The 22064-nt window shown below is 48.6% G+C and overlaps 1 protein-coding gene across 9 annotated transcripts in view; it reads right to left on the bottom strand.

Moving 5' to 3' along the window:
• The window catches only part of LOC113975519 (protein Aster-B), a 94691-nt gene that overhangs the window by 29314 nt on the left and 43313 nt on the right, over positions 1 to 22064 (bottom strand). For 8 of the 9 annotated variants that reach the window (XM_027699604.1, XM_027699605.1, XM_027699607.1 and 5 more), the window contains one exon: positions 6784 to 6994. In XM_027699604.1, the coding sequence (XP_027555405.1) occupies positions 6784 to 6994 (211 nt within the window). Of the gene's footprint in view, positions 1 to 6783; positions 6995 to 15628; positions 15733 to 22064 lie in introns of those variants that run through there. The other variant, XM_027699610.1, reaches the window with a different exon arrangement.

Below are 22064 nucleotides of genomic sequence, written 5' to 3'. Positions count from 1 at the left end.
CAGGACAGGAAACAGTTCAGGCTGAGGTGTGCATGTCCACATGCACACACACAAACACACAGGCTGCTGTTCTGCAGACCAGCAGCACCTGCCACAACAGAGGAGCTCATCATCATCACCATCACCATCATCATCATTGCCAGCCGTGTCTTTAGGGGCTTCACTCTTCTACATTTGCTGGCTGGGTGGCAAAAATCACATTGCTGAACAGCCCCTGTGCAAATAAACCCTCAAAGCACTACTAGAGGCAGGGACTCACAAAAGCCACCAGGCAAATTTTTTTCAACAGCATTTTCAAAGGGAGACACACACACACAGAGCCAGGGGAAGTGCTGAAGGAAATCACTACAAAAGCTAAGCAAGGGGAAAAAAAAAAAAAAAGGCTGTTTTTTTTTCTTTTCAGAATTTCAGTGCACAGTGTTTTGCATCATCTGCACATGGGATTTTTTTTTTTAAATCTTTTTGTCCTTATCGTGGCATTTCAGGTGGTTGGAGAGGACAGGCCACATGTCACATGGGAGCACAGGGAAGAGCTGAGCTTGGAAAGTCACACTCAGCCATTTTCAGCTGGAGGTGAGATCCACCTGCACAGGGAGAGCAAGGAACAAGGAACAAGCTTCCCACTCCCACTCCAGTCAGGGTGGCTTTCCAATGACACTGAGCAGAGCTGACAGGACATGCAGGCATCCCCCATTTTTGGGTGGAAATACCTCAGGGCACTGCAGCCTTTGAGCACAGCTACAGAGTGTCCTGCCAGGAACATGTCTCAGAGGCACAAAGCTGGGCTGTCCCCTCTCCCAGCCACGTCTGCATTCCTTGGGGGAGCCCAGGAAAACAGACAAGGACAGCAGCAACATCCCCCTGCATTTCCTCTCCTTGGAGCCACCTTGCTTCTGACCTTGGCAGTATTTTTCACTCTTTATACCCAGCCAGGGATATGAAGGCAAACACAAAACTGTTCTCTGCCTTGTAACAGAGAGTTTCACTCAGAGTGAAGCTCAAGCTCACAGCAACACAGAAACCACCTGCACTGGGGTGGCCCACAGAGGACACACAGGATGTTTCACCATAAAAAAGTACATTCAAAGTGTTAATGAGAGCAGACTGGACCCAAGATTTCCGTGAAGACACACAGTTTTCTCCCTGCTCTCAGTTCCCTGTGCCCCTTCCACGCCATTCCAGCAAACACAACCTTACTGGTGTCTTGGATTTCGTTCATGGAGACATTTCTGAAGGGTATTTTAAAACCTTGGGTGCATCTCCCAGTCTGCCTCACTGATCTCAGAATCCCACAGTTACACAGTTCATGTCACAGGCTAAAATACAACAGTTTGATGATAAAAAGAGGAATCCCCTTTCCCCAAATCCCAGAGAAAGGATATGAACTGCAGGACTGAACACACAGGATGGCTCATTATCTACCCAAGGAATTTCCTCTTGCTTCCTACACTTTTCCATACCCTCCATTCATGAAGGATCTGCTTGAAGTCATCCCTCCCTGCAAGCAGGATGTGGAAAAAGGCCTTATGCAATTCAGTCTACACTAAAAAAAGAACCAGGGTAATTATCCCAAAGCATGCACACAGCACCTTGTCCTCGGGAGCACGGGGCCTAAGATGGAGTGGTTTTCCTGCAGGTTTGTTTTGCCATCTGTCTGCCTTTAATGAGCAAAAGGAGTAACTCAGAAAATTCCTGGGGAAAAGCAGCTCATAATCAAGCTATAATTGGCACACTCGAGGCAGAGGCACTGCTGTCACTGTGCCTTCTAAATCAGGGTGCACACGCTGTGGTGGCAGCACAGCACAACAGGATTTCACTCCCCTCTGCTGCATTAATTGCAGCAACTATTTCCCCACCACCACCACATTTGAATTTTCCCAAATTAAGGGGCTCCTCTCTAAAGGAGCCCTGCAGGTTCTCCTTTTTTAAGCTCTTCCACCCCCCAAAAAAATCATACTGGCATCAATAAATATACTGAAATCCTTAATTATACTGGCACCCAAGCCTCATCTTTTGCCTCCACCAAATGTTCTAACAGACTACAAAAAGTTCAAAGAGAAGGGAGACCGAGCCTTTAAATCTCTCTTCTGTTTTATTTACCCTTTTATTTTATACTCAGTGACAGAATATAGGGGGATGTGAACTGTGAAAACCAAGAGACAGCAAAATGGAGGGGAAAAAAGAAAGAAAAAGGAAGAACATGTTTCTTACTTTGAGCAGGTTAAGTCTGTCATACTGGAAAAAGAAACCATAAGCATTAGAACTGAAAAGAGAAAATAAATAAGTAACAGAGGAATGGAGGTGCACACAGACATGGAAAAGGTGGGACTGGTTTGCAGAGATGATGCTACAGGAGCAGAGAGCAGAGGAAGAGCTTCGGAGAACTTGAGCAACATGAAAATGGAGTATTTTCCCTAAGCCTTCAATTAATACAGTGCTGCCTCTAACTCTCTGTGGGTTCATAACCCCATATCTGACACAGTGCTGTGGAGGATCCCAGCTCTACAGTGCAGATGGGAAGCACAGGGGCACACAGACAAAGTTCACCCTGATAACCTGATCCAAAGGAAGCTCCCACCTTCCAGCATCCCCAGGAGCAGGATCACAGCTCCCTCCCACACATTGCTGCTCCCAGGGGAACAGAAAGCTTGTGCCAAGTGACTGACATGCCACAGGGCTCCAGAGTATCCCTAAATCCCTTCTACTGGGCACAGAGGCACAGAATGAGGAATATATTCCAGAGCACGGAATATATTCCAGAGCCCTTTCTCCTGATCTGTGCACTTCCAAAATCTCTGCTATCCACCTCTAAATACCCACGGGCAAATCACTCATAGAAATTAATTAAATTTATTCCCCAAACCCTCACCCCAGCCCAAAATGACCAGAATTTCACGAGCTACGACCTAAAGGGGGGTTATACCACCCAGTGGGAGGGTGAATGAGAAGACACAGCCAAACTCTTCCCATCATCACACACTGAAAGGACGAGGTGCAACAGTCATAAGCTGTAGTAAAGGGAAATTCTATTTGGATAGAAGGAAAAAGCCTGTTCACAAGAGTGGTTAAGCACTGGAGCAGGGCCTGGGGGATCTCCAGCCCTGGAGGTCTGCAAAAAGTGGCTTTAGACTGAGCTTATCTTACCACACCAGCCCTGCTTTGAGAGAGACCTTCCCAGATCTCCTCTGACCTACACTGTTCTACAGTGCCCAGGGCCCACAACAAAATTCATGTTTTCCCCTAACCTGGTATTAACCCTCAGCATTCCTCATTAGCTGTGGGCATTGGGAACAATCTGAAGGACTTGCAACAGAGAGGAAATCACTTTTATCCTTGGGCAAGAACAAAAGAGTTAAAAATACATATTTTGTTGTTGGCTACTGGCAAAAAAGGTGGGGTTTTTCCCAACTTTGGAAAGCTGTTCCAGAAGAAGAACTCTACCAGTAAAAGCCTGAGGCTGACACAGACCTAGGGGTGGTTTGGTCCTTGCCACACTGGGGGACAGAGAGGAAAAGCAGGTCCAGGAGGGGTTGCCTCGGGATGGAATCCAGTGCTTAAAAACTCCTGGTGAAGCGCTCCCTCTGATGGCAGCGCTGCAGCACGACAGGACACACGGACAAAAGAGGGCAAGGGACTCAAGCAGATCTGTCAGCAATTGTATAAACACAGCGTCAAACTCATGGGCTCAAGCTGTTCCGTTTCATTAGCCAGACAGGTTGGAAAATCGATTCTCCTGCAGGAGATGGCTGGGGGAGGAGAGCAGGCTGAGGAAGGAGAGTTTAAAATCTCTGTCCTTCCCTGCTCCTGAGCTCTCCCTGTCTTGAACAACCACTGTCATCTAAGTGGGGAGAATCAGGGGGTTTGTTAAGTCTGAAATTCCTCATTTGTGCCTAAGAAAGAGCAGAGAGCAGAGATCCAGCCTGCACACTGGGTTAGGCTGCACAGAGAGCTGGGCTTGGTGATCCCTGTGGGTCCCTTCCAGCTCAGAATATTCTGTGTGTGTGAGCAGGGCAGGAGGCTCTGACAGGCTGGTGGGGGTCATACCCAGGATCCCCTTCCCTCTGAGCATCACCTTCCTCACACTGGGACCAACCTGGGCTCCACTTCCCTCTCGTTTCTCTAAATGTCTCCCAGTGGGTGGGTTTTGCCCTCCCAGAAAAGCAAGGACATCACAGACAATTTACACACACATTGCTCTCTACCTCTGCTATTCCCACTCCTAACAAACCTCTCCACAGACACCAGTCCCACTCCTCTGCAGTTATCCAAGCTACAGTTACCAAGCACAAGACAGCCTGTCTAAAAAAAAGAGACATAAAGAAGCTTCCAAGAGACACCAGCACTCGTGCAAGGCCAGGTTGGCTACAAGGATTATCACCAAGGGAAAAGCCAGCCCTGCTCCCTGAGGACTTGCCTGGAATGACACCTAAGGCCAAGGCATGGATTTTGTGGGTCATGAAGCCATCCAGGCCAGCCTGCTTTTAACTTTCCCTGCACACACGTGGAAGTGCCAACAGCCTTTCTGATTTTCACACTCTTCTCAGGGCAGCACAGAGGTGTGAGATCCAATCTCAAACGATCTTATCTCCAATCCAAGCACCCACAGAGGGATCTCCTACTTGTCACCTTCCAGAGCGAGCCCATGAATTCTCACAATTCATCTGGGACAGGTCTGTTCTAACAGGTTAAAGCTGGGTTCACTTGAAATCACTGATCTTTAACATTTACATCACACAGGGAAGCGTGCAAGGGCAGTAAAGCTGAGACCACTGGCCACAAAACTGCTATTCATCATAAAGAGCAGGGAAGAAGCTATGGAGAGCAACTCCTTTTTCCAAAAGTCATGAAGGAAGAGGAGAGAGTGAAGAGAAGGGATTATGGTTCTGCTCAACCTACCAAATCCAGGGGATTTCTCCCTGGCAAAGGCAGCTGCTCACTTCCAGGGAGGGGGAAAGCAAAACTAAAGGGCTGAAGGCAGCTGGAAGTAACTGAAGGAGCGTGATGAACAGGCCAGTTCTCACTCTGTGTGAGCAAATATTAATGAGATGCCAGGGATTTAAGTGAAACCAGCTTCCAGCTACAGGCACGGGGCTGAGCTCTGCTGGCATTCTCACAGCTGCACCAGGAGAATGCCTGTGACTGGGGTCACCACTCAGCACCTGAGTGATGAGACAATTCTACAGTGGGGGACAGGAGAGAAAAAAGAAGGCTTACTTTGGAGAGGCGCTTGTGTGACTTAATCGGAGAGAAAGCATGCAGGAATGAAAAGAGAGAAATTAGGGAAAGAAGAAAAATTACCTGGCAAATCAAGAGAAGGAAACCCCACAAACCCAACAGAGAGCAGCATACCCCCCCTTTTCTCGTGGAAAGCACCATGAATTAAAGTTAAGCTTTGGCAGTCACTGTTTTGGTAAAAAAATCTCACTCCCATGGCCTTAATTCACAGCACTTTGTGGGCCAGGGCAATGCAACTCATGTCTGCAATTCCCCCTTAGCAAGGACACCACTTCCCTGAGAGCAGCCCCCAGTGTGGCCATAAACACAGCCTGGCCTGCATCCTGCCTGCCTCCCATCCCATCCCATCCCATCCTATCCCATCCCATCCCATGGCTTGCTTTTGGGAACACAGTGCACGGGTGTCACCCGGCAGGGCTGGTGTTTGTAGGTCACTGTGTGCACAGGAAGCCAGGCTGACCTCCAGGGCAACCTCACAGCTCCAACGGTTCAGCTTGAAAAACCCTTCTCCCCCCTCCTTTGAACTCACACAACCCCCCTCAGTGGGGAGAGATCAGCTCAGCCCAGGGAATGTGGGCCACTGAATCCTGTTCCTGTGCTGAGAGCGCCCACAAAGGGCAGCAGATGAAGATTTCTTGTGTGTGACACAGCCCAGCAACAGATCAGGCAGAGATCTAACAGCTCATTCTGTACAAGCCACCAGAGTTATGCCAGAGTTATAACTGTGAAGTTATTCAGGCTGAAATATTTCACTTCAGAAATCTGATAAAAACACAAGTGCTCCTGACAGATGACTTAAAACACATCCCTGACAGCAGGGTCACAATCAAAGGTATGTTTGGCTCCCAAGGGCTGTGTTTTCACCAGCTCACAGAGAAACCCAGAGTTGCCAAACCTGAGATCCTCTCCTGCAGCACAGCAAAGACAAGGCTGTTTCTAACATGGTCCAAGGACACAAAACCTTTCTAGGGAAAACACCACCTACCCTGGCCAAGCCAGCCCTAACACTGCACTGATCAGAAGGAATGGGCAGAGCACTGGAAAACTGATTCTGTGCAACCTGAGCCTCATCTCAGAGGGCTTAGGCAGGACTGAGAAATGCACAAGCCCTTCACAGGCTGCACAGGGGAACCTTTATTTTTTCCATGGCACTCGACGATCCAGATGACAAAAAGTAATTTCAACAGCTGATTTTCAAGGTCTTTCTCAGAACCACAGAGCCTCCCAGGAATCAGGGCTTTGACTATAGAAAGTGAGGCTCTGGAAGCTGTCAGGGAGCTGCAGTTCCAGCCATCAGCAGCTCCTGGACTCAGGTCGCTGCAAGGATGATGGAGCTGTGCTGAAGTTTGACCCTAGCCAGGAGGACTTGACCCTACTTAGGAAAACTTGACCCTAGGTAGGAGAACTTCCAGAAATACGATGGGGGAAGAAGGGGGAGAGTTATCCAGAGGAACAGAAGGCACAGGACAAAGGCAGTGCCCCACAGCAGGGAGTTCAGCACCCGGGACACGTGCCCACCTCGGCCGGAGCCGCTCGTTCGCTGCTCACCTTGGAGTTCTTGGCCCCACTGCGGCCTGACTGGGAGGAACAGCTCCGCTGGACACCCTGCTCCGGCGTGGAAGGGGATTTGTCTGAGGAGTGGTCCGAGCCCTTCTCCACCATGGCGTCTCCCGGGGCGTCCTGCGGCGTCGGGGAGCGGGAGCGTTTGCGCAGGATCGGGGAGCAGGCAGGAGTGCTGCGGTTGGAGTTACTGGCAGTACTGCGGGGAGGGAGGGAGAAACAGCAGGGTTAGCCACCCCCAGCTCAAAGTGAAACCAGCTGCACCCCTGCCCCGAGGTGTGCAGAGCACACAGATCTCCCCACCGGCACGGCAGACAGATCTGGCTTCTTGGAGCAACACGCCCAGCGAATTGGGGCTGCTGACAGTCATCATTTCCCAGTGGCAGAGGAACTGCCACGGCCTGGCAGTGCCCCTCTCCACCCACTCTTCAGTTCATCTGACCACAGAGGAATGAACTCATTCTCCTGTGGGCTCCAGCAGTTTCAAGTGATGATGATCTGAGCTTAGAAAATCTAAACTTGCACTCAAGAATGAGGGAGATGTCGGTGTTTTCTCAACACTCTGTCCCTCCTTAACTTTCTCTTAACTGTTCTCAACAGGATGCATGACAATGGGATCACACCTTTCAGAAAACACTCCATTAAAGGTCATCAAAACCCAAAAACGCTGGGGCACTGGGAGGGAGGTCATGATGACAGACACTGCAGTCACGAGTTCCTGTACAGAATCATCCTTTCCCACACCAGTTAGAGCTGGGCATGAGAACGTTTTGCTATAACCTGAAACCCTTCATGATCAAAAAAAAAACCAACACTCAAAGTTCCCCTTTCATAATGGGAAAAGCAAGACCTTCTTGAGTCTTACAGAAATTATGAGATGTTTAGGAGAATGGAAATTCTCCTCCTCTACCCTCAGCAAATGCCCCAACACCTCAGTCAGAAAGTCAGTAATACAGACATTAATACAGAACAGGAAAACTCAGATTTCCTCAAACTGATCCTTCTCTTTTGATGCCTCTTCTTCCTGCCAGACTCTTCATGCTAAATCCATTTTTCCCCACATCACTCATTTCCTTCTGACCAGTCCAAACATCCTTGAGGCTTTTCCAGCAGCCTGCAGGTTCCAGTGGAACCTGGGCTGATCCAAGGATGAATTCTGTGCTAACTCTGCCATGCTCAGTGGTTTGGTACCCTGTTGTCTCTCAGAGCCACATCTGAGTGACAGAAGAGCAGGCAACAGGGAAAGCATGAGGGAATCACAACTGCAAGGGATTGAATTAAAAGTTGGTACAACCAGACTCTTAAGGGCTATAATTTAAGCCCAATTATCTACAGCAAACTGAAGCTTCCTTCTCACACTCACACACAGTGAGGTACTCAAAAGGGATCATTTCCTTTCAGAAAATCTCGAAAAGCTGAACACGTGCCTGAGGTTTCATTAATTCCCAGATAAAAATCACATCTACCCCTTACCTCTGAAGATGCCAAAATCATTTTACACAACAAATATGAGCAGACAATGTAACACACTCCTGCAGCAGTTGTCAGGCTTGGCTTGGTTTGGTTTAGCACTGGATAAACTGGTCTCATAAATTATGCTCTATTTGCTCACTGCTTGTGTAAACCCACAGAGTGATGAGACTTCCCCTAAACAATCTGCAGAAAGCACACAAACACACTGCCTGGGCAAACATTGACAGAACCAGATTTCACAGGAGCTGGCAAGGGGCAAGAACAGCAGGATGGAGCCCCACAGAAACCCTGGAGAAGATGCTTCCAAGGACATGAAGTGTGGAAGTTCATACAGAAAACGGACAGAAATTGGGTTTGCAAAATGTTCTATGAGCAGAAAGCTGGACTGAGTTACAGACTCTGCTCTGTTACCTGCTTTTACTTAGAGTCATACAGCTAGAGAATAATAAAACCCTGATTGTTCAAATGCAAAGACAGGCAGAGTAATCCCACCCTTAGCTTGGTTCTTCACAGCTCACAATTAGCAATGGCACATCTCCTGAGTGTCATATATTGTCACATATTGTCCTGTGTCCTCCCCTTCCCTGGACAAGAAACAGGAATACATGTACAGCACAACTGTGGCAATATCCAAGATTTAATCCCTCCAAATCAGCTTTGAAACAAAAAGACTAAAGAAAAAATGATCTGGACCATTCTCCCAGCAGCACTGCCTGCAACAGTTTGGGTATATCATAAAGTCAAACTATCAGGAATTTCTCAGCTATTGAAATTTTATAAAGTATCAGGTTTATTCACAGACTTGCAGTTGATTTAGTTAAAGTGAGTGTTTCACCTTGTCTGTCCTGCTGCTGCTCCTTCTCCTGTCTAAACTCACTTTTTAACAGCCCACCAGAGCTATATTAGTGGTACTAAAACTTCAAGTTCATCAGCAATGGTTCCAGTAAGGGAAATGGTTCTGAATTGCCATTTCTAGACTCTACACAATGTAAAGTTCTGGTCAAAAACTCTAAATTCTGAGGCTGTATTGGTCCTGCTTGCCCCCAGCAGCCTGGATGCAACACAAGCTGCTTTATGTGAGAGGTCCCCAAAAATGCAAAGCCAGAATTTGAAGCCAGCGTTCCTGACTCACACATCACTGGACTAATTTGAACAGATGTACTAATTTTGCTCCTACAGCTCTACAAAACCTGAGCTTATCATGCACAACCTCCCTCTCACTTTCGTTTCCTGCGAGTTCATACCCCCAGTTTCACTTTGGGTGTGAGCTTTATGCAACCCTACAAAGACCATGTCAAATTCACCCAAGGGTCCGTTTGCTTTCAGGTCACAGTTGTGAGATTTTTAATGCTACTCAAAGTGCAAATCACTCAAAACCAGGGTTCAGCTGCATCACGTGCATGCGAAGTTTGGATGAAATGCCCTAGAAAGTTCTAGTTTTACTCTTTTTATGGTCTTACAAAGCTCCTCAGGTGGCTTTTTCAGTCACAGTTGAGTAACCCACACAGGGACAGAATCAACACTAACTACCTTAAAGCTGCTATGTATATATTTGTTCATATTATCACAGCCACGCATTTTGGTGCCAGCCCTGCCAAGCACAATCTCAGGCAGATTCCAGATTCCAAGCTCGTTTTCCAGTCATTTAGCATCTCTGGCATGCTTTGAAACACTAAATCCATCCACACAGACTGTGTTTGGGATGTATGGATTATCACCTTTGCAGGGATGGGGGGGAAATAACTTCAAGGGCACCTTCTCTGGCTCTCCCTGAGGTCAGTGGCAGAGCCAACCAAAGGCAGGAGGGTCTGATTCCTCCTCTGGATGACTGGGAAAAAGCTGAATATTTCTCCCACGAGGGGCTCCACACACCAAGAGCCTGTTAATTCAGCCTTTCATCTCTAGGGCAGCGAGGATGGGCACAAAAAAGCACCGAAGCTGCAGCTCCATCCCCCTCTCCTGCCCCTGCCCCGAGCCCCTCCAAACTCCGCCGCTCCTGCTCATTCCCTGGAGTTTGAATCCAGCCCAAGGCACAGCCATGACGAACGCTTTCTGCAGTTGCCATGGCGACCGAGGCCTCGCAATTGAACCAGGAACCGGCGCCTGAGATGCCAAAACGGCCTGACCCACTTTGAAAAAAAAAATAATAGTAATAAATAATGCTTTTAGAGCCCTAATTGCCCGGAGAGCATTCAGGGCCTCACATCCCCCCGCAGCGGAGCCTTCAGCGGGGGCAACAGCTGAAGTGAGGCACAGAACACAAACAAGCCCACCTAAGCTGCAGCCCCTCGCTCCTGCACGGAATATATGAAAGCACAGAAGGGCTGATTCTGTCTCCTTGGTTTATGTCCTTGCTGTGCCTAAGAAAAAACCACCTTGTCCTGAGGTTGGAGCCGCAGGAAAAAACGCCACGGGATGGGAAAGGGCCAAACTCTGTTCGGACGTGGAGGAAAAGCCTCAGTGTCTGGAGCAGCACAGTAAAGAACCAGCAGCCTTGCAGAGTCTGAAAGGGTCTACAAGGAAGCTGGAGAGGGACTCTGTCTGGAATTGTAGTGATAGGACAGGCAGTAATAGGTGCAAACTGAAAGAGGGCAAGTTCAGGTTGGATGTATGGAAGGAATTCTTGCTGGGAGGGTGGGGAGGCCCTGGCACAGGTTGCCCAGAGAAGCTGTGGCTGCCCCTGGATCCCTGGAAGTGTCCAAGGCCAGGTTGGACGGGACTTGGAGCAACCTGGGCTAGTGGAAGGTGTCCCTGCCCATGGCAGGGGGAGGACCAAGATGATCTTTAAGGTCCCTTCCAACCCAAAGCACTCTGTGACTCTACGAGCTTTTCTTCAGGTGGTGAAAAAGAACAAACACTTGGCAATGCACAGACAAGCCACCTGGTCACCCTGGTGACCCTGTGGTCACACAGAAAGGCCACACTTCCTCCTCCAACAGAGTATTTTCTGTAAAGACATGGACCAGCTGATGAACAGAGACTTCACCAAGCAGTCACTTTTGGGAAATGCTACAGCTTGTACTCCACAAGTGAAGCTTGGTGTTTTTACAGCTACAGAGGAACCCTGAGGACTCTGTGCAATGATCTCACGGAGAACTCAACAAGAAACCTGCCTTAGTTCGAGTCTGTTAAATAAATTCTGCAGGAATGACATTCAAGCAGCCCTGAACTGACAGGAAAGTCTGTCCATCCTACTAGATCTGAAATAACCACCCTGCCTGCCACTGCTACACAGCCAGCCCTGGGCTTGAGACAAGCACCCTGCAACAGTTCTTCCCCAAATTTTGGGGGCCCCAACAGCCAGCAGCCACCCTCCAGAAGAGCACTGTCACAGCACCAGTGGCTACAGCTACACTGCAGGACAGCAGCTCAGTATTCTCCTCTCAGGTAGGGACACAGATTAGAAGGACACACAGCAAATCCACTGGAACCTGCCAGTTGCAGGATGTGAATTAGAATTCAGCCAGAAGTAATCACTGTGTTGCCAAAGATTTGTAACAAGGGCAGATCATCTAAACAAGCAGCAGCTGCATGTACACTGTGATCACCAGCTTCTCAGAGGGTTTCTTCCCCAAGAAAGTCCTGATCTGGAAAGCTAATTGGCCTCCAAGTCCTCAAAAGAACCTGCTTTATAAGAGTAAATCTGCAGCTGCTCAGGTCTCCCTGCAGCCCATAGCACCTACCTGATGGAAGGCTTTTCAAGGCCCCAAGTTTGTGTTACAAAATTAAGCTTAATTCTGAAAGTGCTGAGCACTGTGTTCCCAAACCAGCAAAGCAGCACATATTTAAGCACATATTTACCTCTGTGTGTCTGAGAACTATGGGCTGTGCACACCAAGTCAAGCCTGTGCCTACACACTTTCCTAAACATGACCAACAGAGATCCCCGAGCATAAAACAGAACTGCACTGAGAAAGTCTTGAAAAGGGCAGGAAAGGCTACAAGGTCAAGGAGGCACCTCAAGCCTGGCTGCAGCACAAAAAGAGTTAATTCTCCTCAGAAACAGCCACTAAGGGGGTTAATTAGACGCCTACAAAGATACTTTTCTGCAATACAGTCTGACATCAGTGCAAAAAGAGGAGGTTCAGAAATTCATTATGCAGTCTCCCAAACAGCAAGCAGATGGTAACAACTTTTGATCACCAACCTACACTCGCTCCAAATTGATAATCCAAGAATGAAACCCTCCATATATCCTTCAGCAATTCCCTGGGCTCACCATTGCTCTACAAGCAATAACAGAATGCTCTGCTCCTATTACATCTCCCAGCAAGAGAGACAAGAGAGAAAGCAATAAATCAAAAAGCAATGACACCTGCAGGGCTGTAGAGAAACTGAGTGTTTCATGACAACTGCTTTGAAGAGAATTGTAAAAATAGCCTGCCTTCTGCATGGTTTTGGATAGGAGGGTCCATCCTTGCTGAAGATTTTCTCGGTGTGTTTTGATGTTTCCGTGAACGGTGTCCTCCGATGACATTCAATCGCATGTTTACATATTCATGAAATAAAATTAATGCAATTATTATGCCTCAGAGGATTAGCAAATCACTGCAAGCATTAGGAAGGAATTTGCCTTCTGCCCACATGCAGCAGTGCGAGGCTGGTCGGCTGCATTATTAACCATGGCATTGTGTCTCTCTGAATCACCCGATCCCGGTTACCACGAGAGACGGACGATCAACTCCATGGGCAAACGGGCTCATCTCCTGCAGAAACTCCCACTGTGCTGGGTTGGAAACAACCTCTCCACTGCTCCCTTCCTGCTTGGAGTTACTGCAAAAATGCCAAGAAAACTGGACAATTTTTTTGGAACCAGAACCAGACTGATCTGAGTAATACTGTCTGATAATACAAGTCACGATTTGGAAAGGATCATTAATCTGCAGAGAACCACCACGTGTTATAAATCACACCCTGAACCCCTCCACCACTGGCAAATTAATAATTCCATTTGCTCCAAAGGAAGGCAAACCACATGAAACACAGTACAGTGGGTAATACAAAGAAATCTGGGAGGCAATAAAGGAGAAATAGCACGAAGCAGGAATTTCACATCCCTCTGAAGCTGAGGGTGGTTCAGACACAGCCCCAGTGTGGTTACCTACAAGTCACTCAGCTGAGCTTCCAAAGGAGGAACAGATCCAGGTTTTGTTCCCTCTCCTCCCCACCTCAATGTCAGCATTGTCCTTAACAGCAAAAACTGCAATATCTGATGCTGCTCTCCAAAATCTCTGAGCCTGGAACTTGGGCCAGAACAGAGTTCAAAAGTCTTGTTTAAAAAATGAATCTAATTACCAAAGACCCTGTTCTTGGATGTGAATAAAGTTTTGAAAACTTGACAGCTCAAAGAATAAAACATAAAATACATCCAAGCATGTTTATTTTAATCCTCATTATTTCCAAGCTAACACCAAAATCTTTCAGTGGTTTGGGGACTCAACGTTGCTGCCACACATCAATCCATGTGCATTGTTCCAAGGGAGGGTGAGAAAACTGCAATACAGCACTAAACAGCAAGTGATAAAGATCCAGGCTCATTTTTGGATGAGGATGTAGGTGTGATCCCAGATGACCTCAAGAAGAGCCCAACAACTCCTCCCTGTTACCCATCTCCTGCTATAACTTCAGCAAGGCTGGGAGATCCCTGGCCTTCATCCCCAGCACAGGGATTGTCCCCCTGAACACATTCCAGTCTTGTGGCAGGGGGTTTAATAAACCCCAGATTAAAGAACATCTCTCACAGACAGAGTGGGGGCGGACAGGGATATTGTGCATCTCAGGAGCAGAAGACAAAGCTGGAGCTCTGCATCTTCCCACTCACTCCTACTGCTCCTCAGCATCAGCTTTTGTAAGTTCATGGAAGATGTGATCTTCAAAGCTGGGATCAAATCGATTTCTTTTGTTCATCCCTTACTGTTGCTTCCCTTTACCATCCTGAAAACAGCAATGCAACAATTCCACATCCCTCCCCCTGGTATCTCCATGCCATTCTCTCTCCTTTGCTCTATCCAGGCAGCAGCACTGTCCAGCTCCAAGTTAAAATTAGAGAGGGTCAGGGGCTGCAGCTGATCCTGGGAAGAGTCAGACCCCCTCAGTGCAAGAGTCACACACAGTCCTTTGTCCTGAGGACTTGTTCCCCCACCCGACACATTCTCACTTGCTCCATCCAGCTGGGGGCTTCCCATGGCACAGTGTTCAGCACCCAACGTTATATCACTGCTGTAAAATATATCCCTAAGATCTGGCTTGAAGTTTCCTCCTGTCCTACTGAGTCCAAATCACAAGCCCCATCCTAAATCTACCAGCTCCAGAAGGAGCTCTCCTGCAGATGCACGTGATTTAATGAAGCAAGGGAACAGGAATATATTCCCTTTTCTGAATCGTGATTTCCACAATGGACAGGACAATGCTAGTCACCAGCAATCTGAGAAAAAGCAGCGTTTTAGGGGATTCGGCAGATTCTCACTGCCTACAAACACAGAGAGTGCAATGACTTAAATAAATAAATAAATAATGAAAAATAAATAACGAAAAATAAAAAGCCACCTGTACAGAGTCTGGAGCAGAGCCTGAAAAACAAACCCTGCCTCTCCCCATCAGTGCAAATATACAAACACAGAGAGGAACAGAGCGGAACTGTGGCATCCGTGCGAGTGCTCCGAGCCCTTTTCAAAGCGAGGGAGCACATGGGCAAACAAATACACCATATTCCTGCAGCGGCTCCGGCTGCTCCTGTGACGCATTGCCCTGTTCATCCCACCCCGACCCCCTCCTTGGACCCAGATGTGATGGGAGGGATAAGTGTACCCTTGGGGATGGGGGAGACGGGGAAGGAGGAGGGTGAGGGGAATGAAAGCTAAAAAGAGAGAAAGAAAGAAAGAAAAAAAAAAGCCAAAAAGGATCTGCTCAAAAAGGATCTGCTCATCGGGTCGTTTGCGACAATCGAAAAGGCTGTTTTAGCAATTCCGCTGCAGGAGAGGGAAAGGCACGTGCGGGGTGGGGGGAGAGAACAAGGGGGAGGGAAATAAAAAATTTCTCAAATAAATAAGTTTAAAAAAAAAAAAAAAAAAGGAGATCAGCCGGCGGAAGGGTAAAAAGAGACGAAGCATCTCCGCAACATGATGTCACGCTGCCTGCTGCTGCTGCTGCTGCTTTCGAGTCCCCCCGAACAGAAAGGAGCAGCAGCAGCAGCAACAACCAACATGGACTCCGGGTTTAATCTGCCCGGGGAGCGCGGGGTGGACGGGCTGGGGAGCGGCGTGCGGGGCACACGGAGCACACACACACGGACAGACACACAGACACACCGGGCCGGGGGGGCAGCGCTGCCCCGGTGCCCTGCCCTGCCCCATGCACTGACCTGGCCGCCATCGGGAGCGGTGCCGGCGCGGGGCTCATTCATTCACGCGGCTCCGGGCGCGGACGGTGGGTGGGTGGGTGGGTGGGCCGGCGGCGGCGGCGAAGCGGGGAGGGGTTCCCACCTCCCGCACCATCTCAGAGCCCTTCCCCGGGGCTCCCCGAGCCCCCCGCCCGCCCCGCCGGGGATGCTGCGCCCGCCCCGGCCATGGCCGGGCCCCCCCCCCCCCCCCCCAAACCCCCGCCCCCAGCTCTTTGTGGCGCTGCTGCTGCTGCCGGTGGTGATGAGGATGTCGGTCGGTGCCTGTTCCTGTCGCTGGCAGCGCTTTCACACACTCCTGCACGCACAGACACAACACACACACACACACAACACACGCGTGCGCAGCCTCGGCGCTGCCTTTTACATAATTCATCCCCCTCCGTGCCTTCCTCGCTCGCACCAACCCCGGAAAACCGAGAGAAAAACCAACCCTAACGCTACCCCCCTAACCCTTACCCTAACCCTTCTCCTTCTCCCAGGGTCTCCTCCTCACGCCCGCGGCTTTTGGGATGCTGCCCGCGGAGTTTAACAAAGTTGGGAGCCCGCAGGTTGAGGACATGCCCGTCCTCTCTGTGCACAACGCGCTGGTGGGAGAGAAACGTTTCAAAACCTGTCAGCGTGTCAACACAGGAACAGCCAGGGAAATTAAACCCTAATTAACCGGTGGAGTGGATTATCTACACACTCATTCTGAATAAAGGTGACCTCAACTCAATTTAGCTTGCTTCGACTAGGGAGCTAATTTGGTTTCTTTTTTTCTCCGTGCCTATCCATGTGTAAACAGGCCTGGGATTTTTAAAGAAACATTATCAAGCGAAGTTTACAACTCTACAGCTGCATTAGTCCATGGTGTTTCTTTGAGAGACACACCACTATATCCCTACACATCTGCTCGTGGACATCTTTATTCCAGAAATAAGGAGGAGAGTTCCAGTCCCTCTCAAGGGCTCTCACGGTACAATAAAAATTATATAGACTGCAGGGTGACTAAAAAGAGAGCAAAACAATCAACTAGCTTGCACACTCTTCCTTCCAGGATATGAAATCAGACCTTGTGTGAACAAGGGAATAGCACAAATGTCCACGTGTGGGATTACACTGACTTATTTTAGTGTGGATGCTGTGAATGGCCCCCTCAGGGACTTACTGCTCCCCCACTGATAACAGGAGGAGCTGTGCCTTAAGTGATGCAAACACTCCTCACTCTGCCCTTCGCTTGCCTGTGTTGCATTTCACCCCTCCCATACACAGGGTTGGCCATTTTCTCTTCTCTTTACAATCAGTCACAGCTTTAAGTGCTAATTCCCAAAAGAGCATCTTTCCAAAAGGCTGATTATCCATCATTTTGCTCTAATCAAAAGCGGTGGGAGCAGGAAGTGCTCTGCTCTCAAGCACATCAGTGCTCCAGCAGACTCACATCACTGTGCAATTCAAGTGCTGCACAGGATTTTAAACTGAAAACACCATCACCAAACACGTTTTTATCCAGATACTACAACAGCACCATCCCCTTTGTATTGCTCAGAGGATACACCCAGTGTGTTCACTGTGGATGTGCCACTGTTTTAAGAAATTAAACGATCCATCACCTTGATGTCAGTTTTGTTGTTTCCAACGCTCACCAAAGTTTGTCCGCTGGAGAATTTACAAACATGTTTAAAGGAAATGGCATTTGTAACACACAAACTTCCCCATCCCCTGTGCCCAGTGCAACAGCACCCCAGATCCAAGGGTGGTGTGATTCCCACGGAAATGTGTGTCCAGGATTGTATCCAGGTTCAAGGAGTGTATAATGTGGGTTACAGAGGGCCCAGAGAAGAGCAACCACTAAAGGCAGTGGCTCTGAATCCATTCAACACAGACTGGAGGCCAAGATTTCAGTGATCACCTGGAACACACCCCTTGGATCACACTGGGGAACAGATGAAAGTGCTGAAAGCTGAAGCTTTCAGACAAATTCTGACTAGACAAGAGAGACCTATTTTTGGAAGCAAACAAAACTACCCACTGTAACTAATTCAAGGCTCAATTATCCATCTGTGGCAAACATTATTATGCAAGGGTTTGTCTTCTGCTAAATACTGTTCTGTACCTCCAACCAGAATCAGTTCAGGCAAGACTTATACCTTGCATCCAACAGGACTTAAGAGTGACATGTCTAAATGGTCCCATTTTGGTTTACAGTCTATGAATCTTTCAGTGTTTTTTTTTTCTTAAGGCTTTCAGAGAAAGTGAGAAAATAGTTAAAACTGTGATTCTCAGCCCCTACAAATTTTGATATGTTTTGTCTGGATGACTATTAAGGTTTGAACAAAATGCTATTTTCCAATAGTCACAAGAGTTACACTGACCCAAAAGCCCTGATGAAACTGAGATCTGGAACAATGGAAAACACACAAAGGCTCAAAGCAGGCCATGAAGAGGTAGGATAAATGCAATATATGAGATTAAGACTAACCCACTCTTCAGACTGACAGGAGGGAAGATGAATCAAACAAAAGTTCTGCTTCCACAAGCAGTGCAAGAGCAGGAGTAAAACTGCAAGACTTACTTAAAGAAAAGCTCCTTAGGCTTATCTGCCATGGCGTGCAAGGGGCAAAGTTATGGGTAATTTAGAGAATCACGTGGCACCTCAAATGCTTTACAAACCTCAGCAGATCTGCAAAATTCCCCCCAGAACTTTAGGAAGGACTGACACTCTTGTTACATTTCTGGGTCTTTGAAGACAGCTTGTTTCATGGTGGTAATACTGAGATAACGCTGAAGCGAGAAGAGGATGTTTAAGGAAGCTCTTAAGATGTTAAGGATGTTTAAGGACCATGAAGCTACAAGTTCCTGTTTTGTTCAAGAGCTGCAGGACACATTTTACTCGCACGTGTGTCTGTCAGCCCTTGCCTCGGTGTTCAAGGCTCCAGACAAGCACTAGGATGTTGTTTTGGGTGTGAAGGACAGCTTTAGGAGGGCCCAACTGCTGAGCTGTGTGTGGCAAGACATGGCCCCACACCACAGCCTGACCACCACCAAGCCCTGCAGAAGGTGCAAAGCCATAAATGAGCACAAAGGATGCTCTAATTCAGGGCATGCCTGTGCCAGGCTCCTCAGTGTCCATGAGCAGTATCTTCCCTGCCTGCTGGAGCTGCTGGAGCAGTGGCAGGGCTGTTTTCTGCTCCCTTGTCTCAGGTCCAGCAGTAACACAAGCACACTCATGCATTTTGCATCCCTTGCATCTCCCAGCTCAGAGGAAATGAGGCACTGTCCGAGTAATTAAAGCCCGGGGCTGATGAGAGATATGTGTGAGACAGAGCAGGGCCTGAATGCCCAGGCCATCCAGTGGGTTTGAGATCAACTCTATACCCACCTGGAGCAATCTTACCCTCCCTGTAAGCCACACCAGGGACACAGAAACAAAAAGAAGCCTTTGAAAGTCTGTCTGCAAAATGTCAGGGAACAATGAGCACCCGGATTTGAAAACACAAAAGAGTTTCTCATTTCCCCTTCCCCAATAATTCTTTGCCCACTTTTAATAAGTTCTGTTTTGAAAATGCAGTTATCCCCCAGCATCTCAACTTTTCAGCTGAGTCTAGAACAGAACCAAAGGAGACAACACCTTCCTGGGCTTGTCTTCAAAAAGGCACATCAGAAACATCAAGAAACCATGTCCTGAGGGAAAACTCAGTGCTGCAACCTCAAGATCTGCAAGTAGGATTAGCATTAGTGGGCAACTGATGCATCTGGGTGGGAATTAGTGTTTTACACGTGGTTGTTTTGCTCATGGCACTGCTGGAGCACAGCAGCTGCTTCTCTCCTAGAAACCCTCTTTCACTCTGAATGGAGGGACTCCTGAATGCAAAGCATGGCCCAGGGTGAGTTCTCCCACTGGGAAATGTGGTTGTGTTCATTGATCCTCCTTCCAGCCTCCAGTGGGTGCTTCTCCTCAAACCCCACAGGATTCTCACTCCCTTAAGCAACAAGGAGCACTGCCAAAGCTCTTCCTTTTGCCTTGCAATGAAAATGGGCTCCTAGACAGGTACCAGACCAAGCAAAAGTCTTTTTAGAGCACTCTGAGCTGGCAATTGCATTTTCATGGAGTGAGATACAGTGGCTGCTAAGAGCTCATGGATTCCTGCACTAGTAGGGGGGATGGAGGAGGCAAGGAATCATGTGCTCACAGGCATGGGGAGGAAGAGGGGGAGGAGGAGAAACAGGGAGAGAGAGAACAAAGTGTCAACATCTTAACTGGGACACACAAAGAGCCAGTTCTTGGTAAGAACTTAATCCAGGATTAACAAGAGGTCAGCTACCTCTGCAAGGAGACTGCACTAAAAGGAGCTAATTAGCTCTCCTTAATTGCACAAAAGAAACCACACAGAATTAAAGGCATTCAGAAGTAGCAGATCCCACCTCACCCAGGAAACACAGCCCTACCTGTTGTCCCCAACACCATCCTCAAACCATCAGCACGTGGAAAGCCAAAAGCAGGAAAAGGTGCAATGATGTTGGGGAAAAGGCTGTGGGGGTTTAGGCTCAGCACCAACAAGTCCTGGAGTGAGAGCTGGAGCCTACACCAGCCAGGACAAGTGGTTTTAGCACGGATCTTTAGCCAGGATCTTTCTAGTTCCATCACATGTGGAACTGCCCAAAAACCCTGCAGTAACTACAGCTATCACTTCCACAAACAGTATTGTCCACGAGGATATTTAATGCAGTTTTAGCCCTCTTTAATTCAGCCTGATCTCTGAAAATGAGGAGGAGCCACTCCACTTTGCTCTCTGAGACCAACAGAATGCCATCCCAACATGGGCAGGCACTGCACCCTGCTCAGGATCAATGCAGAGCACACAGCATCGTGGACAGGTCACAGCTCCAGGCCTGGAAACCACCAGCCTGGAATGATGCAGTGGGCAAGGCTGGCTCAGCTGACCCCCCACCAATGCAGTGTCTTCAAGTTCTAATCATATATTACAAAGACACACATCTGAAGTCCTCAGCCAGCTTCCACTTGATACTAAATCCATCTCTTTTTTCCCGTGAAACCATTCCATGTTCTGTTCTCCTGCACTGATGATAAGCTGGTGCATATTTTACCCCAGAAGCCCTTGCACTGCACTCACAGATAATGTACACAGCAGTCAGTGCACTTGAAAATGAAGATTAACAAGCACATCAATAATACTGCCAGATGTCTCTGAGATGGAGCACTAATAAAAGGAACTCCAGGATATATTTTCCAGCACTGTGCTGAGGGCAGGGCACTTGCAGGCAGACCCTCAGGAATTACAGTGAAAGGTATGAAGGTGAGAGGCTGCACTGATTTCAGACCCTACTGCCATCACAGGATCACCTCCAACCACCAGGGTCAGAGTGCATCCAGCCAGATCAGTGCCCAGTTTAAGAGAGGATGAAGGAAAAGCAGAACAGGTTGCCAGAGGAGGTTATCCTACACACAAAGAAAAATAACAGCAGAAACGGGAGACCACACTAATTACAGGTCCCTGTGGAGTCATTACAGTCCTGCCTCCATTATCTATTTATCCTTCTTTTCTTCCCTCAGGACAGAGCTAAAAGCCATGCCACTGTACTCTCAGTGACATTGCAGAGGTGGCCACCAGGGGACAAGCAGCAGCAAAATTTCACCTCAAACCCAACCCAAATCCTTTTCTTTGGATGCAACTCAAAATATGAGACAGTCACCTCCTCCCTGCTCCCAGGAACCCTCACATGAGCTGCTCCTGTGCGAGCTCAGCGCAAAGAGAGGGTTCCCTGACATCTGGATCGAGCTTCAGTAGCTGCCACTGGGGAGAGCAAACTGCCCATGAGCTGTGCTGTGCCAGGGACTGGGCTACACCAACCTCCTGGCACAGCCATGCCCCACTCCTGCCATCCACCATCCCTCCACTCCCTCTTCCACGCTGCACTGAGCTGGGATAGCTCAGACCCGAGAGCAGATTTATAAAGAGAGGAGGAAAAGGGCCCTAAAAGGATCCAACCCCCCTCCTGGTGCAGCCTGTGCTTCTGCATCATGTAATTGTTTCAGTCCTGCCAGCTTCTCCGTTCCTCTGAAGTGCTCCAATCTGTTCATCCCAGCCAGAATCAGCCCCCTGAAGCCTTCCCCCAAACCACCACCCCAGTCTCTACCTTCAGACTGCTCCTGAGCCACCTGATTTTCAATCCCCACACCCATTCCCACTGGATTCATCAGCTCCCGCTGAATTGCTCAAAACCCTTTGTTCCAGAATGGTCTGATTTCTGTAACAAACCCACCAACCCCACTAAGGAGCTGCTTGGTCCAGCCCCTACTCCCCTGTTGCTCCACCACAAGTCTTGCTCAGCCTCTCCCCCCCCACCCTGGCTGGGATTCCTCCCCCAAAGCCTGGATCCCCATCCCAGCAGTGGGATT

Source organism: Neopelma chrysocephalum, unplaced genomic scaffold (assembly GCF_003984885.1).
Source record: "Neopelma chrysocephalum unplaced genomic scaffold, ASM398488v2 Primary Assembly neopelma1_138, whole genome shotgun sequence".
NCBI classification, from domain to species: Eukaryota; Metazoa; Chordata; class Aves; order Passeriformes; family Pipridae; genus Neopelma; species Neopelma chrysocephalum.
This window is presented reverse-complemented; position numbering and strand designations above follow the sequence as displayed.